Source organism: Trichechus manatus, unplaced genomic scaffold (genome assembly GCF_000243295.1).
Source record: "Trichechus manatus latirostris isolate Lorelei unplaced genomic scaffold, TriManLat1.0 scaffold00194, whole genome shotgun sequence".
In the NCBI taxonomy this organism is placed as follows: Eukaryota; Metazoa; Chordata; class Mammalia; order Sirenia; family Trichechidae; genus Trichechus; species Trichechus manatus.
In genome coordinates, this window is record NW_004444130.1 from 3,191,200 (window position 1) to 3,210,576 (window position 19,377).

The following is a 19,377-nucleotide window of genomic DNA, read 5'->3' on the forward strand; positions in this document are numbered from 1 at the left end:
TGTTTGAGAACATTTTAGCCATTGACGTTCACACGTGGCATCAGCCCATGCAAGATAGGTTTCTGTATTTATATATTAAAATATGAAAAAACTTATAAAATGTGAAAAAAAAAAAAGATGTTTAAAGCTTGGGAAAAAAGCTTTCTTCATTAGTCAAGGTGTTTTGATATGGTATTAAAATCATGTCTAATAAAAGGTGCACCGTGTGATTTTATTTAATGACGTATTGTTGTACAGTAACAAAACGAGGCGAAGGCCTCTCCCTCACTCCTTCACCTACCTCCTTAGCATTCCTTCAGGCTACTACTTGGGGCTACAGGTGTGTGAAGTGGTTCTCAGCAGGGCCAGACCTGTGTCCTACAAGGTTACTAACCCTCTGAAGTGTCACTGAGCCCAATATGCCATCATCTGTGAAGTGGTTATGATGGAACTCTTCTGGAAAGATCTGCAGGGGCAAAGATCTTGCAGTCAGTGGAGGTTGCAGGGATGTGTGTTCTTACCTGCCAGGTGTCGTTCCCCCACCCCCACCCCTGCAGCCTCTGCTCAGCCTGTTGCTCAGTGCAGTGTCTTGGTGCTGACTCATGGGCATGCTTCACTGAGGCCCAGAAAGAGGCCCTAGTTTGGGACTGAGCCAGTTCAGAGCCTTTGAACCAGAACCAGCTACTCAGGGCTTACAGAAGTTGGCAAACTGGGCTGGGCAGGCAGCGGAGGGCAGGGAACAGCAGTGCCGGCCAGGCCTCTGTCTCTGTGCCAGGCAGACTGCCAGAACAGCATTCCAGAGGCTCCTGCAGGGCCAGGCTAAGGGACACTCTGGAGGGAGATGACTCCGTGCCTCTGCTCTGCCTCTCATCCTCCTCAGACTTGCCCTTCCTTTCTGCTCTTGCATGAAGTGCAACAGGAGTGTCCCCTCTGGGCAGCAGGTGCCTGGCTCTGCAGGTATCTCCCATCGTGGAGCGCCTACTGTGTGCAATGGCATTGCAGACCAACTGAGAAATGCGTGCCCAGGCACACTTGGCAGGACACAGTGGAGAAATGCTTAAGGAGAGTTGGTGGTGAGGAGCTTAGGCCTTAGCGTCAGACCGGCCGAGGGTGAAGACGGGGGGCCAATGCCACTAAGAGAGGCAGCAGCAAGTTCAGGCTTCTCTACTTCTCCATGAAGATCTCGTGTGTAAAATGGGGCCAAAACCCCCCACAGCTCGGAGGTCGCTGTGAGGGTCAGAGAACTGGCCCTGAGGCACCTGGCACATGCACAGCAGGCTTTGTCACCACAAAGGGCACCATTCTATTCACAGCACCTCCTGCTTCTGCCTGGCAACTGTGTCTCCCTGTTCTATATTTAATTCCAGCAGCAAAGCTGGTGGGGCAGGGCCCAGCCCTACAAATCTCCTTGACTGATCCCTAGGCCTGTGGACCATGGTTATGTGCCCCCAGCGACACCTTAGGCCCAGCTGCCATGGCATCACTATGGGTGAGCTGAGTGGCCCTGAGCTGGGTAGGGCCCACGCTGGGTGCTAGTCCAAGCTCCTGGGGCTGGTGCTTATCCCCACCCCCACCCCAATGCCATCCACTCCCACCTGGCACACTGCCGCCCTCTGCTGGCTGCCCTGGCCTCTGCATCCAGACCTAGATTGCCAGTTCTTGGGGTTGGGGAAGAAGGACTGGGGGGTGCCTGTGCTGCCCAGGCAGAGCTGGAATTTGTTACCCTCCATCCAGACAGCTGTCTGGAATCCTGTTTCTCCTGCTCTGCCTTCTGGGAGGGGAGGATGGAGTGCAGCTGGGAGGTGGGTTCTGCCCACTCCCTCTGCTACAGGCCCAGCATGCTTCTGGGGGGTTCCTGGACACCTCACCAAGGCCATCCCTCTAATACCCATTTAATTAAGGACAGGTATTAAGGCTTTGTAGGAGCCCTGGTGGCACAATGGTTAAGCACTTGACTGCTAACTGAAAGGTCAGCAGTTCAAATCCACTAGCCACTCTGCAGGAGAAAAGACCTGGCAATTTGTTCTCGTAAAGGTTAAGTTACAGCCTAGGAAACTCTATGGGGCAGTTCTACTCTGTCCTATAGGGTCTCTGTGTGTTGGAATCAACTTGACAATACACAACAACATTAAGGTTTTGTAGGAGAATGTTCTTATGTTTAGGAGATAGATGCTCGCATATATAGGTGAATGATGTCATAAAATGTGTAACTTAATTCCAAATGGTTCCCCAAAAAATCCACACACACAGCAAATAAGGCAAAAATGTTCACTGTGGAATCTTCAGTGGCTGGTATTTTGGTGAACAATATACTATTCTTTCCATTTTTCTGTATGTTTGAAATTTTTCTTCGTAAAAAATTTTGGGGAAATGGCTATTTGCTGAGCACCTACTTGTTGCTGACATTGAAGGATGCATCTGAGAAGAGCCCTGCCCTCGAGGCTGACTGCCCAGCAGGGAAGAGTTCCCCTATGGCTGGGCTTCCAGAATGTTAGGCAGTTTGAAGGGCAGGGGCTAGAAAGCCGTGTCTGGTAAGGGGTGGCGGTGGCAGAGTGCACGTTGTTTGGGTGGTTTGGGGAGAAGGCTGATGGGACTCACCTCCACACTAGCCTTTGGCACAGCCACTGTTCCCATCCAGGGCAGCCATGGACAGAAAGTCACAGGGCCCTCAAAGCTTAGGCCAGTGTCACTGCTGTCTCTGTCCTAGCACTCCCTGGGCAGGCCCAGTATTAGAGGAGGGTCCCAAGGTCTGGGCTTGGACTGAGGAACCACAGCCTAGACAGGAGAGAGATGGCCTCTGCCCAGGGTCAGGGAAGGCCAGGCTGACAGGGTAGGAGAGGAGGGGCGTGGGGGGTGGGGGGTTGAGGCAGGAAAAGGAGCTCAGAGGCAGGAGCCAAAAAATGGATTGGGAGTGTGGCGGTGAGGTGGAGGGAGCAAAGGCCCAGAGGTCAAGGGAGATGGAAGGGCACTGCAGGGGGCGTGAAAGTTTAGAGGTTGGCTTCCAGGGCACCAGGGCTCTCTCTGACCCTGGGATGTGGAGGAGCTAGGATGGGGCCCAGAGCTGAGAGCCACAGGCCCTGGATAGGGTGAGTCCTGGGCAGCAGCTGCCAAGAGTAGAATAGAAGCTGTGTGTCCTTGCTTTTGTGGTGACGGGTGCCCTCTCGCGGGCTTTGGGGGAACAACTGCCAACTACCCCAGATGAGGGAACAACTGAGGACAGAGGGGAATCCCCAGACCAGCAGGCCAAGGGGAACAAGCCCTGACTGACTTTGAGAGCAAAAAAGCTGGTAGTACGAGGTACTACTCCCTGGAGAGGCGTGCTACAGGAAGAATAATTTCACTTCCATATCTAATGATGGGCAGCAGCTGCTTGGAGAACATGTTCAGAATGTTCTAAGGCTGGGTTAAGGCTTGGTGGAGGAGTCTGTCCCAGTAAGTAATGTCTGCCATGGGCAAGTTCTCAGGCCCTGAGGTCCTCACAGGCGACGTACTTGGGACAGGGACCCAGGTCCCTAAAGTGACCTTCCCTCTGTGGCCTGGGTACTCCCCCACCACAGGCTGCAACAAGGCAGGGACAGGCCTGGAACAAGGGCACCACCGCCAAAAGAAAGACAACCTGGAGGAGGTGGGGAGGGCAGGTATGGAAGGGCAGTACACAGGTGCTGCCTGCTAGTCTCCCAACAGCTGCAAATGGGGTTCAGGTGTATTTAGATTTAGATTCAACTGAAGAACAGCTATCTATGTGGGAAGAGGGGTTCCTTCCCACACCAGGAAAGTGTTCCTGTCGGCAGGTGTAGGGCTCAGGTTGCTGGGTCCCCTTGGCTGTCCTTGGACCCCAGCAGTGGGGAGGCCCAGTCAGAGGGGAGTCATCTTAGGCCTGGAGGTGGACCCATCCCATCTTCCCCAGCCAAGGCAGGATGTGCAGGAGCAGAGAGGCAGCTTCTCAGGGATGACCCTGAGTCATTTACTAGACAAAAGTCCCCCTCCCCCCACACCCCCCACCACAGAACAGTAAGGCCAGGGAGGAGCCAGGGACACAGGCTCCCCCCACCAACCTGGGCCCAAATACAGAAGGCTGGCTGGCTGGCAAAGAGGCACCAGCTGCTGCCCACCCCCTGCAGGCCCTGTGCACAGGCAGAGGGCTGCTCTGAGGATGAAGGAAGGTTCTGGGACAGAGGAGGCTCCGTGGTCTGGGGGCTGGTGGGCTGAGTGCTTACAGCCTCTCACAGCACCTTGCCTGGGTTCATGAGGCCTCGAGGGTCCAGCATGGCCTTGAGCTGCCGCATGGTCTCCACACCCACGGCACCCACCTCCTCCTGCAGCAGCTGCCGCTTGCCCAGCCCAATGCCATGTTCCCCAGTGCATGTCCCGTGGAGTGCCAGTGCCTGCCTGGAGAACAGTGGAGAAAGATCCTCAGCAAGGCCCTCTCCCCACATCCCTCAGCACCCCGGCTCTGCTCCTACCTGCCCAGCTGTTGTGCAAAGGCCTCGACCCTATGGAGCTCCTCAGGGTCCTCTGGGTCCACCAGCAGGATACAGTGGAAGTTGCCATCACCCACATGCCCAACAATGGCTCCTGCAGGCCCAGAAGACAGAGCTGCCACCTCCAGCCCACCCTGCCCAGGCACTTGTGAGCCCTGGCACCTCCCACCCAACACGCCCCGACAGCAAGCAGGCAGAACCTGTGAGTCCCGAGGCCTTCAGGTCCTCCTTGGTCTGCACCAGGATCTCTGGCAGCCGGGAGATGGGCACACATACGTCAGTGGAATAGCCCTGGGTCAGGGGACAAGGCCATGAGGTTCTTCCCCTCCTCCCTGCCTGCCCTGAGATATGGGGGTCACGGGTCAAGGCCAAGAGCAGGTCTGGGAAGATGGCTTCAGCTCTTAACCTCATACAAGAAAACATCCCTGCTCCTCTCTAGACCTCAGTTTCCCCCCGGGTGTGTTCTCCAGGCCCTGCCAATGGAGGCTTTCACAACTCTGCTCCCTACCCTCAGCTACTTGCAGGCCCCTCCGCACCCCACACTATTCAGCCCTTGAACAGGCCATTCCCTCTAGCTGGAGCCCTGGCGGACCATTGGGTTTGGCTAACACCTGCTCGTATTTCAAGCTTGTGTTTCCTTCAGGAAGCTTTCCCTATTTACAACCTCTACACACCGCACTGTGGGTGCCTGCTCCCTTACCTCCCCTCCCTCAGGATCGCTCCTCCATCCCTGTCCCAGGGCCTCTAAACAGCATCTGAGAAACAGCTGCAGGGGGCAGTCTGCAGCCCTGGGTTCTAGGCCAGGCTCAGCCAGCCCCTACCCTTGTGGGCCTCAGTCTGCTGCTCTGAACAGTAGGAAAGGGCCCCTGGACTGAGCTGCAGGATCCACCCCTCCAAGTCCCAGCTCACCTTGCAGCCCGGCCGCAGGGCCAGGACCGCGTACCAGGCATTGTGCCGCACTGTCCAGAGCCGGCTGCGCTCCTCAGCCTCCTTGGCCCAGAAGAAGTGGAAAGCCCCGTTGTGCTGGGTGATCTCCTCTGTGGGTTGGGAGGAGGTTGACAGTGGGCCCTACACAGGGGCAGTCCACTGCCCATGGCAGCCCCACACACCTGCTCGCCGCAGCTGCTCTGCCAGGGCCTGCTCGGAGCCGTGGAACTCCAGGAAGAGCGTGGGTGCCACTGAGTAGTTCAGCTTGTTGTGCCTGTTGCAGGCATCCATCATGACATCATCCAGGAACTCTGGGACCAGGTAGAGGGCAGGGGAGCTGAGGCCTGGCCTTCAAAGGGGCCTCTAAGGGAGCCCACATGGATGGCGCATCCCCTGCCTCACCAATGCGGGCCACAGGCACTGCAGCCTGAAGGATGTGCACGGTGCTGTCCACAGCAGCCTGGACACTGGGGAAAGCACAGGTGGCGGCCACCGTGGCCTCAGGGGCAGGGTGCAGGCGCAGGGTGGTGGCTGTGATGAGTCCCAGTGTTCCCTCAGAGCCCACAAAGAGCCCCGTAAGGTTGTAGCCAGCTGCGCTCTTCCTGGACCCCGGAGACACATAAGGCAGGTGAGTGCCCAGGCCACGTGCTGATGGACGTCTGGCCCAAGGCCTGGGGCTGGGGAACCATGGGGCTCAGAGTCCCGGAGCTCAGAGTGGGGCAAGACCAGGCCCGTAGTCACAGGGCCCTGAAGCTGGAGTTGGAACCCAAGGCACTGTCCCCCAGGGCCCTGCCAGGTAGAGAACTGAGTCCAAGGTCTGGGCTGGCCCACCCTCTTGGGCCCAGATTGTTACCAAGGCAGCCAGGGCACTGGCACATGCAAGGTCCACGTCTGTTCTCATGATGAACACAACCTAGCACCATCAACGTTTGCCGTCGCGACAGCATTTCACATCCCCCAGGCCCAGGTAGGAGGCCATGCAGGAGGTACATTTCACAGAGAGCCCTGTGTCTGCTGGAAGCTTCCATCACTGCTCCAAGCCGCAAGGCTGTGGTGGGAGCACTCACCGGAAATGACGGCCCGGGCCCGCAGTGTGCAGCAGCCGCCCGTCGGGCAGCACCACCTCCAGGTTCAGAACGTTTTCCCGCATGGTGCCATAGCGCACAGCATTGGTGCCCGAGGCCCCGGTCGCTGCCATGCCACAGAGTGAGGCATCTGCACCTGGGTCTGGAGGGCAGAGTGTGGGCAAAGGGCAGCCTGGGTGGGTGGGAGCCCCTTTCCCCCAACCCCAGAAACAATCCTGCTACCAGGGAGCCCCCAAGGCCCTGGGAAAGGTCCGGGAGTTCCAGGCCTACCCACAGGGAACCAAAGGCCGCTGTCCCACAGGTGGGTGTTGAGAGCTTTGCGGGTGACGCCAGGCTCCACCACCACTGAGAAGTCTTCGGGATTCAACTCCACGATCCGGTCCATGTGGGTCAGGTTAATGCAGACACCGCCCTGGTGGAAGGGAAGGTAACTGAGAGTAGGACCTAGTCAACCGTCTCCAGGTCTGCACCTCGCACAGGGCAGTGACAAATGTGATGAGGCCAGGGGGACCCCACCGTACCTGCACAGCACAGACTCCACCCTCAAGCCCTGTCCCGGTGCCAAAGGGGATGATGGGCACACCCTGGCAGTAGCACAGAGCTGCCAGCCGGCAGACCTGGTCCACATTCTGGGGCCAGACCACAGCGTCTGGAGGCTGGCACCTAGAACCAGAGGCCAGCAATTCAGGGGGCGTGGCATCCTCTGGGCACGCTCTCTTGTCAAGGAGCCTGGAGGTGTTGCAGGCCCTGAGGCTACATAGTAGGTGAGGGCAGAGAATATCTTTCTGGAGAAGTACAGAGAAGAAGACAGGGTACTCCAAAACAGGTGGGCAGGGAAAGATGACAAACCAGGATCCTTACTCTTCACTCCCACCCTCACAAACCCCCGACCTGTGCATGGACTCGTCCTGCCCATGCTGCTCTCGGACGGCAGCAGCCATAGACACTTGAGGGGGCCCCACCACTGCCTTCAGGGCTGCCACAAAGCCCTCGCTGAGTGCACCCTGTGGGGAGAAACACATTGCCAGGGTCACCCGACAGATGCGACTGAGCCACAGCCCTACCCCTGCAGCAAGCTGGGAGGATGGGGGCTGAGGGGGCTGCCAGCACCTCTGGGCACCTCTGGCCTCCCCCCTCCCACCCCATCCTAACAGCCCAGCCAGGCTTTTTCCAACTTTAGACAATCCCACTGTATAGGAACACACCCTTTCCAAACAGACCCACGGGGCCAATGTTTCACTTCAGAAAACCCACCACCACCCCCAAAAATAAAAACAGAAACTCTACAGAAAAGATGTCAGCAGGGGTCCCTTAAAATAGCCAGCCCTGCCTTAGTGAATCAAAAAGTTACTCATTTCTGTTCTTCTTCACGTGCGAGCCAAGGACAGCCCCAGGCACATAGGAGATGCAGAAGGAGATGAATAAATGAGTGACTGGAAGGAAAAGGTCTGCCTAGGTGGGCGGCTGTGGGGTTCTCAGAGCCCTTCTAGGGATTTCTTCCCATCTTGCAAATTGCCTCACTAGCATCCTTTCAAAACACGTATGGCTATATCCCGGGGCCCCAGATAGGGGCGCTGGAGCCCACAAACCTTCGATCTGACATCCCTCCCAGCCCCGCTCCGGCAGCAATAGGGCCTCGGACCATGTCAGTCAATGCCCACGTTTGCCACAGAGGAGCCCAAAGGTCCTTTGCCCAAGGTCACGTGGAGCAGGTGCGTCCCAGGCCTGGTGGGAACTGGGACCAGGCCCACCACCCTCCAGGCCTACCTGCGTCCCCTTGGAGCAGTAGCCCCTCCAGGGGCACAGGCCCCAGGTCGTTGCCCGGAGGAGAGAGGCCATGGCTGGGCAGCGCCCTGAGTGGTGTGGGCGGGGGGCGGGCGGGCAGCAGCTCCCCAGGATGGTGAGGCCGACTTAAGGTGGCGCCGCTTAAGGTGGTCCCCGGCAGGCCTTGTTGAGTCAGGCCCGTCTGCGGGGGGCCAGGGTCAGTAGCTCTAAAAAGGTGAGGCTTACCTGGCACATGGGGAAACTGAGGGACGGCGGCCACTCTCTGGCTTAAAACTCTCCAACGGCTTCCCCGGGCACTTCTAACAAACACAAACTCCCTGTCATCTTCTCGAAGGTCCTGCTGGCTCCGAAATGATTTGAATTGTAGGTTGATCTTGCATCTGACAACCTTACTGAATTCTAGAATTTAATTCTAATATTTTGTTGATCCTACTGTTTTTTTTTTTCCTAGATGGCTAATTATATCATATACATATAATGATAGTCTTATTTCATGCCTCCCAATCTTTACTCCTCATTTCTTTTTCTCCTTCACAGCATTGGCTTGGACATCTAGGTTAAGCAGGAGCAGGCAGACTCTAGTCGAGTTTGAAGGAATACATACTTCTAACCACAGGACACTGCCTACCTCAGTGAGTTACGGTTGTTTAGTGCCTGGTTTTACTCCCCTGTCAAAGAACGTACTCTCTATCTCAGAATATTCCTTCAATTTACTGAGACGAAACCATTTCTAGCAGAGTTTTCTCCTCTAAATACTTAGAAAGATTCCAGACTTTTTAACTTCAATATGTTCTTAACTTCCACATTTGTTAACGCAGGACCCCAAAATACAGTGGCTGATGTATTTGCTTTAGAATTTCCTTTAGTAGGTTTCTGGATGGTTTACAATCTTCGTTTTTATTTATCTGTAAATGCCACGGTTTTGTATTTAGGGAGAGTTAACCAAAAATCCAAACTCTCTGCCCTGGAGGATATTCGGACTCACTGCGACCCAATGAGTTAGGGGATTGTCATTCATAACCTACTCTGGCGGAAGCAAACTGTCCTGGCCCAGAGATTACCACGGACGGCTCTCACCAACACTCTGAACAAAGGTGGAGACTTTATTAAGAGTCCCTAAAGGCGCGGCCCCGGAGGCCTATGGGAAACGTAGTACCCAAGTTCGATGGACCACCCCTCAGAGGACCCTGGGAACGGCGCGCGGCCCTTGCGTCTGCGCATGTGCAGTGTTGCAAGCGCGCCGGAGGCTGCCCTTCCCCCAACTACAGCCTTGAGTGGACGACGGGACCCCTGTCTCCTCGCGTCTTTGCTACCCTGCGCGGTAACCCGGCTGGCACTGAGCCGCGAGTGGAGGCTGTGCCCCCCAGGTACGCGGGGGACTGCCTGGCAGCTCTGCGGGGCCTGGGGGCCGAGGAGATGGGGTAGGGGATTGGCTCGTGCCCGCGCGGGGTGGGAGCCCAAACTTCGGCGATTCACGGGCGGCAGTGACCCTGGGGCCGGTGTACAGAACTGCCCGGCGCTCTTCTCCGAGTCGGACGGCAGGGGCGGCGTGGCAGGGCCCTTGGGGGCGGGGACGGCGGAGGGGGACGACGGCTACGAGGACTCGCCCTCCTCCCTTTGTCAGGGGAAGCGGCTCCGGGAGGCAGCGAGGGTCCCCAACCGCGCGGGAGGGAGTCCGGAAGCTCTGCGGGCGCGCTCAGGACCAGGCCCGCCGGGGCGGGGCGGACACCTGTCAGATCCTCCGAGACGCGTGGGGCGCCCCTGGGCCTGGGGGGTGGAGGCTGGAAAGTCCAGCATGTTCCCTGGTGCACACCTAGTGCCCAGTCTCTTTGCAAGTCTTTATAGTTAAGTATCTTAGCCAATCTTCACATCTACCCTGTGAGACTCGGTTTTATCATCCCCTTTTCAGCAGAAAAAGCGGAGGTTCAGAAAAGTAAAATGATTTACCCAAGGTCACATATCCAGCTGGTGCTTTATGTTATGTGAGTGGCAAACGTTTTATTTGTCTTTTGATAGGTCTGGACATCATTCATAGGAAGCAGGGGCTGAGGTAAATAGTATTTATGTCTCAAATGGGTATGCCTCCTCTTCTTCTAGGACATTAATGTCGAGGATCAAATCATTCTAGTCAGGACTTTTGTTGTTGCTATGGTTTATTTTCACTGTGCAACTGATTTCAAATTCCTCTAGCATTACCGTGTACTTAAAGTGAGTGCTGGCTTGTCAGAAGTTTTCCCCCACCACACACACACTATTTCTCTTCTAAGGAGCCCTGGTGGTTCAATGGTTAAGCGCTCGGCTACTAACTGAAAGATTGGTGGTTTGAACCCACCCAGCAGCTCCTTAGGAAAAAGACCTGGCAATCTGCTCCGGTAAAGATTACAGCCTAGAAAACCCTATGAGGCAGTTATACTCTGTCACATGGGGTCTCTCTGAGTTGAAACTCAACTCGGTGGCACTCAACATTTCCCTTCTATCCTCAGCTTTAGGCCTTCCCAGTGTACCTGTGCCTCAGAGATGTTCTTTCTTCATCCTCTTGCCCCTCTCCAAGCAGTAGACACCTGTTGTTTGTTACGCACTGCTTGCTAGCCTGGTGAAGGAGAGGAAGGGAATAAACTCTGTTATTCTTGTCCACCATCACTCTTAGGTGAGGCTCCTTATCCCTGGGATCAGGGATGGGGTTTTCTCAGTCATCATGTCCCTCCCCCAGTGGTAGGAGACCTCTGACTGGACAGAATGGTTTCCTGCTCCTCCCCTGGGGTAACCCAAAACACCAAACCCACTGCCATTGAATCCATTCTGACTCTGACTCATAGCAACCCTGTAGGAGAGAGTAGAACTGCCTCGTAGAGTTTCCAAGGCTGTAATCTTTATGGAAGCAGACTGCCGTGTCTTTCTGCCATGGAGCTACTGGTGGGTCCCAGTGGCTGACCTTTTGGTTGGCAGCCGAGCGCTTCACCACTGCGCCACGAGGGCTTCTTCCCCCGGGGATAGAAGTTTTTGTTTTTTTCTTATTTATCATTATATGGTATTCTTAGCAATGTCTTCAGTCTGAAAATCTGTCTTCTGCTTGGTTAGTTTAGACTACTTACATTTATGATTTCTGATATTTGGGTGCATTTCTACTGTCTAATTTGGCACTTTACTATTTACTTTGCTTTTCCTTCTTTTCTCCTTTTCTTTTTAACTGTTAGTTTTATTTATCTTTCCTCTTTTTCTCCTTCTAGAAAGTATTCACTTTTATTCTTCTAATAGTTATTAACATACGTCCAATAACCAGTTGCCATTGGGGTGATTCCAACTCACAGTGACCTTATGTGTTTCAGAGTAGATCTACACTCCATAGGGTTTTCAATGGCTGTGATCTTTCTGAAGTAGATCTCCAGATCTTTCTTCTGAGGCACCTCTGGGTGGATTCAAACCACCAACCTTTTGGTTAGTAGCTGAGTGCTTCACCATTTGTGCCACATGACTTAAATTAATATCTCCAGTTCAAGGAGCCCACAATGATTTAACTGTAACCTTCTCCCTCAAGTCATGTTTTGCTTTCCAATTCTTTTAGTTCCACTTTGCTTTTTATAACCTTTAAATTAATTGTTGTTATTATTTTTATGTTTTGTTTTTGTTTTGCTTTACCTTCTTGTTAACCACCGTCTTAGAAATTCTAAGTTGCTTATCAGACTCCTCATGGCCCTATCAGAGTCTCAGGTCCACAGGTGGATGCTGCCACATTGTGATTCTTTCTGTCCCTTCTGAAGAGGCAAAGGGACTATTCCATGAGGTGGTATTTTCCCAGGTGGTTTGTAGGGATTTCTAAACAGGCAATCCTAGGCAAAGGAGCTCTGGTGGCACAGAGGTTAAGTGCTTGGCTGCTAACTGAAAGGTCAGTGGTTCGAACCCACCAGCTGTTCTGTACAGCCCCTTTCCCCCAACCCCAGAAACAATCCTGCTACCAGGGAGCCCCCAAGGCCCTGGGAAAGGTCCGGGAGTTCCAGGCCTACCCACAGGGAACCAAAGGCCGCTGTCCCACAGGTGGGTGTTGAGAGCTTTGCGGGTGACGCCAGGCTCCACCACCACTGAGAAGTCTTCGGGATTCAGCTCCACGATCCGGTCCATGTGAGTCAGGTTAATGCAGACACCGCCCCGTTGGAAGAGAAGGTAACTGAGGGCAGGACCTAGTCAACCGTCTCCAGGTCTGCTTCCATAAAGATTACAGCCTTGGAAACCCTGTGGGGCAGTTTTGCTCTGTCCTCTAGGGTCACTATGAGTCAAAATCAACTTGACGGCAATGGTTTGGGTTTTATTTGTTGTTGTTGTTAATTCTAGGCATTCTGAGGCAGATCAGATCTTTTTTTTTTTTTTTTTTAATTGTACTTCAGGTGAAGGCTTACAGAACAAATAGTTTCTCATGAAACAGAAGTACACATGTTGTTTTATGACATTGGTTAACAACCCCACAACATATTAACTTCTCAACCTTTTTTTTTGGTGAAAATACACATAGCCAAAGATACACCATTTCAAAAATTTCTACATGCACAGTTCAGTGACATTGACTATGCTCTCTAATTGTGCTGTTACTCTCACTTAAGATGAAGGCTTACAGGACAAAATAGTTTCTCATTTAACAGTTACTACAAATGTTGCCCTATGACAATGGTTAACAATCTCACAACACATCAACAATACCCTTACTCAACCTTGGGTTCCCTATCACCAGCTTCCTTGTCCCCTTCTGCCTTCTGGCCCTTGTCACTGGACTCCTGTACCTCGTTAGTCTCATTTGGTTTTACGGGGCTGTCCACTCCCAGGCTGAACAGTGAACCTCAGAGGTAACTTCACCACTGAGCTAAAAGGGTGTCTGGGGGCCATACTCTCGAGGTTTCTCCAGTCTCCTTTAGGCCAGTAAATCTGGTCTTTTTTTTTGTGGGTTAGAATTATGCTCTACATCCTTCTCCAGATCAGATGTTTAATAACAGTGCCTTACTTTTTTCTCTGTTCCAGTTCTGCCTTCATCGTTCTCTGCATTTACCCAAAAGCTGTAGAAAATGAACAAATCCCAGGTGAGTTGTTTTTTTATTCCCCATTTTGGCTTTCAGTGCATTTGAGGAAATTTTTAAGGATCCAGATAATGAAATAGAACAGCATAAATGAGTAAAACTCAAGGAAAACATTGGGAAGTACCAGTAGCAAAAAAGCCAACCATGTTAATTATGTGCCTTATATGGATTATGAATACCAATTACTTGGTTCTTTAGCATTAAGTATGAATAAATTTTATGGGCCATCATATTACAAGTATATTAGACCTTTTTAGCTTGTCCCATGTGTCTCTTAGCCTTTCTGTCTTTTTGTCTTTCTGTACATGTCTGAATATTTCTTACTGACCTATGTTCTACTTCACTATTCATCTCTTCAGCTGTGTCTAATCTGCTAATAAACCCATCCATATATTTAAAAAATATCTTTTCTTTCATTTGTATGGTTTGGATGTAGTGGGAAGATTTTTAATTGTGTCCAATATTTTGGTTTAAAACTGGAAGTCCATCTTCTGTCTTTAAATATTCAAAGCTTTAATCAGCTCTTAAAATTGCCTAATTTGATAACATGAAAATAATGCCTAACTTGTTAGTACTCCTTTTGTGATTATACTTTAATCTATGTGAGCTTTGTTAGTGCACTAGTAACATCTTATTACAAGTGTACGTTATGTGCTTGTCTCGCTATACACATCTTGAGAGCAGAAACAGTGGTTTATTAATCTTAGGTCCCCATCAGATAAGACAACTCCAGCGATATAGAAGAATCTGAGTAAATGTTTTAACTACTTCTGAAAGTGGATTTTGGAGACATGACAGGACATAATAAACAAAATGTAGAGTTGGCGTCTTATGTAAATTTTTGTGGTAAATGACTCTTACAACAACATTGTAAGAATATGTTTCCATACATACTTTCCACATCACCAAATGCTGATCATTTCAGAATAGCAATATACCATTTCAGGGATCGGTTTCATTCACGGATGTGACTGTAGACTTTACCCAGGAGGAATGGGAGCAACTGGACCCCTCACAGAGGATCCTGTACATGGATGTGATGCTGGAGAATTATAGCAACTTACTTTCAGTGGGTAAGGATGGCTTTCAGGTATAGCGCAATGTTTCCCTAATAGCATTCATGTCCTTTCTCAGTGACCAAATATTACAGGCTCTTGAATTACTAAATGGTTTTGGCCTTGAGCTTCAGGTGTTAAAGCTAAGAGATAGTGCTACCCCTGAATTTCTGTTTCTTTATTTTCAGGGTCTCTGAAGTCCAAGCAGTTAGGAGTTAAGCCTCTGGCAAGTTCTCTGGGCTTCAAACCAGTTCCTTTGAATCCCTGCTGAGAATTTGCGTTTCTAACAAGTTCCCAGACAGTGCTAATGCTGCTGGCTAGGGTCCAGTTCTGAGAACCACTAGTAGAGCAGTGGTTCTCAAAACATATTATATGTGAGAATCACCTGGGAATCTTGTTAAAATGTAGATTCTGATTCAGTGTCTCTGGGGTGGAAATGCAAATTCTCAGCAGGGGTTCAAACTGGAAGGAACCAGTTCGAAGCCGTGCAAGTTCTCTTTTAAAGAGGTGTAATTTTAAAGTTGAAGCAGTGAGAAGAACTGTGTATAGCAGAGGTAGAATCACGAATCCAGAGATTTCCAGGGAAGAGATTGAAGGTGGGAAGGAGAATCAGATAGAGAGAAGCCAGTGGAAATAATATCCCAGGGATTTTGAATGGCTTGGTACCTTTGAAATATTTTTCAGGAATCTTTTTCAAATTTCTAAACCTTTAGGGATGGCTAAGGGCAATGACCTTTATTCCTCAGATTTATGAATCACATGTCACTCTCTCCCTGCTTAACTTCTGTAGTTGGGTCCTAAATCTGATACTTGGCTAATATGTCTTAAACCTTTGTGTTGTGATTAGCTGCTCTTTGTTTAGTATTCTCAGTTTGGTAGAATGGTAACTTTTATATTTTACCTCATGGTAATTGGTGTAGTGGCCTCAAGGAAGATACAGCTTTTTCAGTACAAGAGTGACATTGTTGTCCGGGACACAGATGGCAGCAGGAATAGTCAGGAATAGCCAGTAATACATATAATGAAAACAAAGGCTATTAAAGGCCTAGGTCAAGGCTGAGTAATTTGATCCTTAAGACCCCTTCAAATAAAACCAGATATAAAAGCAGAGGCAGAACTGGTCTGGGGACAAGTTTAAACCTATTAAAAGAAGAAAGATAGGATGTGGTGGTGAAAACACATTCACTGTCTGACAATTTCAATAGAGAAAAGCAATAAACCAGCAGCAGCAGTGGGTGGTCCTGTTGCACGCATGGCTTACCACTGGATTTATTTAGTATTCCATACAGAATATGAGAGTTCCTGGATCTTGCCATCCATTTGCAAAAGGGTCTGTCTTTAGAGACCTTTGATAGGATTGTCTGCAAACCTGTGAGAAATGCTGCTTTTAAAGGAAGTTACATTGGTGTAAGTGAACAGAATAGAAAGATGGGGAAAGAACCTAGAAGCATGGAGGCTGCTGTAATGTAGGGTCAGGTGTTGGTTGCTAAACTCAGATCTGCACAGGTGTCCATTAACATCTTTGTCTCCTTATTTTATTGGTCCCTTTGCTCACTGTGAGTTGTCTTTGAAGACAAATGACTCTCCTTCATCCCTGCAGTTCCCAGCTTACATATCATTTGTGCCCTGTTGCTGCCTTTTGTTTTCATTTCACCTTCTCACCTGCTTTTTAAGTTTGTTTTGTCATTTGGCGATGGTACTTGTGTCCATTGTCAGTTTTCACTTCTTTGCCACAGAATTTTATCTTTTTCTTTCAAAGCTTGAGAGACAAGGAGAACTTGCATTGGGGATTTTTTAATGCTGGGAGACTGGGTCCTAAACTAGAGAGTCAGCCCTGTAGTAGAACACTCATGGAGACTCCCCATTCCGTTTCAGAGTGAGAAAGGACTGACAAAGTGTATTTCATTGTGCTCTTTCCTAGAAGTGTGGAAGGCTGATGACCAAATGGAGAGGGACCACAGAAACCCAGATGAGCAGGCGAGGCAATTTCTAATCCTCCAGAGCCAAACTCCGGTGGAGGAAAGAGGTAATCTCTTTGAAAAAACATTTAATGTAAGCACAGACTTTGTTGCTTTAAGACAAGTACCCTATAAATACGATTTATATGAAAAAACATTGAAATGTAATGCAAACATACTTAATAGCAATGGAAGCTGTGCAAGAAAGAAAGCTGAGGCGTGCAGTGGGTTTGGAAAAGCACTCCTCTATCTGAAGCAGGAGAAAACCCACCCTGGCCTGGAATACTCCGAGTATAATAAAAATGGGAAAGCCCTCGGCGACAAGGAAGCTATTTTTAAGCATCAGAAAATTAAAAATTTGGTTCAACCTTTTATTTGTAATTACTGTGACAAGACTTTCTCCTTTAAATCACTCCTCATTAGTCATAAGAGAATACATACTGGAGAAAAACCCTATGAGTGTAATGTGTGTAAGAAAACCTTCTCCCACAAGGCAAACCTCATTAAACATCAGAGAATCCATACTGGGGAGAAACCCTTTGAATGTCCTGAATGTGGAAAAGCTTTCACCCACCAGTCAAACCTTATTGTGCACCAGCGGGCGCATATGGAGAAGAAACCCTATGAGTGCAGTGACTGTGGCAAGACGTTCGCCCAGAAGTTTGAGCTCACCACTCATCAGAGAATTCATACTGGAGAGCGGCCCTATGAGTGTAACGAATGTGCAAAAACCTTCTTCAAGAAGTCAAACCTTATTATACATCAGAAAATTCACACGGGGGAGAAACGCTATGAGTGCAGTGAATGTGGGAAATCCTTCATCCAGAACTCACAGCTCATTATACACATGAGAACTCATACAGGAGAGAAGCCCTATGAATGTACTGAATGTGGCAAAACTTTCAGCCAGAGGTCAACCCTTAGGTTACATTTGCGAATTCATACAGGGGAGAAACCATATGAGTGTTCTGAATGTGGGAAGGCCTTCAGCAGGAAGTCCCGTCTCAGTGTCCATCAGAGAGTTCATATAGGGGACAAACCCTGAGACTGCAACCAGGCTGAACTGTGGAGAACCCTTCCACAACAGCGCCTCCAGTGTTGGAGAAACCTCATGAAGGTACTGAAGGAACATGGGAATTCATGCTGAGATACAGTCTGTGAACTCAGAAATGTGTGAAAAAAATAGGATCCCGTAAGACCAATGTTACACTGGAAGTTAGATATTATACCCAGCTAAAGAGTACATATCAGATTATGTCCAATTGTATATAGACATACTCAGCTGTGGTACAGTGAGCTCTTTAAAAGCTTGAATGAATTGAATATTCCAGGTAGCAGCATAAAGGATGTACAGACAGTACCCAAGTATGTAGTGGTTATGTGTGAGATGCCACAGAACACAAATTGTATGTCTTAGAGTTGTACATGTGAATTTAACATAGTCACAGGGAGTTTGAAATTCTTGTCCTATGGGAGCAGCTGGTAGATTCAAACTGCCAGCCTTCTGGTTAGCAACCGAGCTCTCAACCACTGTTCCACTAGGGCTCCATGTGATAATTAGGATACATCAAACAAGGTTTTTCTTACTAAACATCACATGTGTTTTTCAGTACCTTTACAACCGAGGATGCATTCCGGATGAAATATGTGACAAGTTTTACAGTAGCACATAGCATATCTTTTCTCCTGCTGCTTGCTCACAAACATGAGTTGGTGTGACCATTGTAACTGAGCTGCCTCTTCAATAGACAAAAGACAATGTTGTTGTAGTTTTAACCTGCTTCTGGGTTTGCTGAAGATTTTCTAGAAGAATTATTTACATAAATATGCAAGTATGAGACAAGTAAGAGGAGATCTAGAGCATAAAAGGAAACAGATGTGGGCTATATTCATTACTCGGTAGGCACCACAGGATAGAAACGTGCTGTGTAAAGAGGACGTCCCACTCTAGCAGGCTCTTGCTATTTTTCAGCGGGGTATTTGCATACAAACACGAGTGTTACCAAACTGTTGTGTACCCAGAAACCACCTGTATTTTTGTGTGTTGGCTTGTTTCTCTTAATACTTTATGAATTGTCTTGCAAAAATTTTAGGATGCTTATATAGCTCACAAATGTTAGCTACATTTCAGAGACTTGAGAAAGAATAATTTATTTTGAGTAACTGTCAAGAGATACCTGTTTTGTTGCTTTTTTATATTCCCACTTTAGAAATGAAGTTGTTCAGTATTCTGTTGTTTAAAAGAGGCATTTCTACTTCCTTGAGTTTCAGTATAATCAACCTAAAACATTTCCCTTTGCAACCTGACTTAGTGTAAGTTGTAACTTCCCTTTAAAAGTTTACAAAGCAAATGCTTTATAAGTTAAATTTTTTTCCAGTGGTCTCTCCATATAGTATTTGATGATTAAAGTAAAAAAAAAAAAAAAAAAAAAAATTTGTGTAACTCAAAGATACACCATTTTAGGTTTGATTGCAATTCACAAGTCCAGTCTTTCCCTATCAATCACAAATCATGCATTAGAATTAAAAATGGCGGCCATAATTGTTCTTTCTTTTTATTATTTTTGAAGGTCATTGATGTGGTTTGACTGTATATGAATGTGAGTGACTTTCTGAGAGCATCCAGAGCTTAATAAGTTTTTGTCTTTCTAAGTTGTCATCTTAACTACTAAAGGCAAGGAAGCAAGGCAAAAGGTTAATTTCATACACTGCTCTTGGAAATGTAGCTTGTGACAGCCTCCTTGGAAAACATTGTAGCTTTGTCTTTTAACATTGAGAACATACATACTCTTCAACCCAGGAGTCTCACTCCAGGGAATCTATCCCTAAGGAAAAAAGAAAGTGCCAGTTCCTAAGATTATATGTTTATCAGTGTATGTTGCTTGGAAAAAAGCAATGGCCTACACTAAGTGAGGCAGAAATTCCAGAATGGCTGTGGCGGATGGTGGGAGAGGGATTAAAAGGCTCACGGAGGTGGGCAAGCTAGAGTGGGTACACTATTGGGCAGAACACCCAGTGGGTGACTGTCCTAACAGAAGGCCCAGAAA

The 19,377-nt window shown here is 49.2% G+C and overlaps 2 protein-coding genes across 10 annotated transcripts; one reads left to right on the forward strand and one right to left on the reverse strand.

The window, feature by feature from the left end:
- Positions 1 to 4,178: 4,178 nt before the first annotated feature.
- On the reverse strand, positions 4,179 to 8,311 carry LDHD (lactate dehydrogenase D). 2 transcript variants are annotated; one of them, XM_004387819.2, is made up of 11 exons: positions 8,240 to 8,311; positions 7,364 to 7,476; positions 6,994 to 7,135; positions 6,743 to 6,884; positions 6,455 to 6,614; positions 5,790 to 5,989; positions 5,570 to 5,698; positions 5,370 to 5,497; positions 4,661 to 4,751; positions 4,443 to 4,554; positions 4,179 to 4,368 (listed from the first exon to the last, which is right to left on the reverse strand). In XM_004387819.2, the coding sequence occupies exons 1-11, from the start codon at positions 8,309 to 8,311 to the stop codon at positions 4,203 to 4,205; spliced, it is 1,455 nt and encodes a 484-aa protein (XP_004387876.1). In that variant the 3' UTR covers positions 4,179 to 4,202. The 2 variants fall into 2 exon arrangements, with proteins under 2 accessions (XP_004387876.1, XP_004387875.1); XM_004387818.2 differs by having other exon boundaries at positions 5,790 to 6,064.
- Positions 8,312 to 9,299: 988 nt separating this feature from the next.
- Positions 9,300 to 18,767, forward strand: ZFP1 (ZFP1 zinc finger protein). 8 transcript variants are annotated; one of them, XM_023741908.1, is made up of 5 exons: positions 9,300 to 9,624; positions 10,274 to 10,307; positions 13,262 to 13,320; positions 14,295 to 14,390; positions 16,294 to 18,767. In XM_023741908.1, exons 1-5 carry the CDS (start codon positions 9,423 to 9,425, stop codon positions 17,373 to 17,375), a joined length of 1,473 nt encoding a protein of 490 aa, XP_023597676.1. In that variant the 5' UTR covers positions 9,300 to 9,422; the 3' UTR covers positions 17,376 to 18,767. The 8 variants fall into 8 exon arrangements, with proteins under 8 accessions (XP_023597676.1, XP_023597678.1, XP_023597679.1 ...); XM_023741913.1 differs by having other exon boundaries at positions 9,564 to 9,624; positions 14,264 to 14,390; XM_023741914.1 differs by having other exon boundaries at positions 9,590 to 9,678; positions 14,264 to 14,390.
- The last annotated feature ends 610 nt before the right edge of the window (positions 18,768 to 19,377 follow it).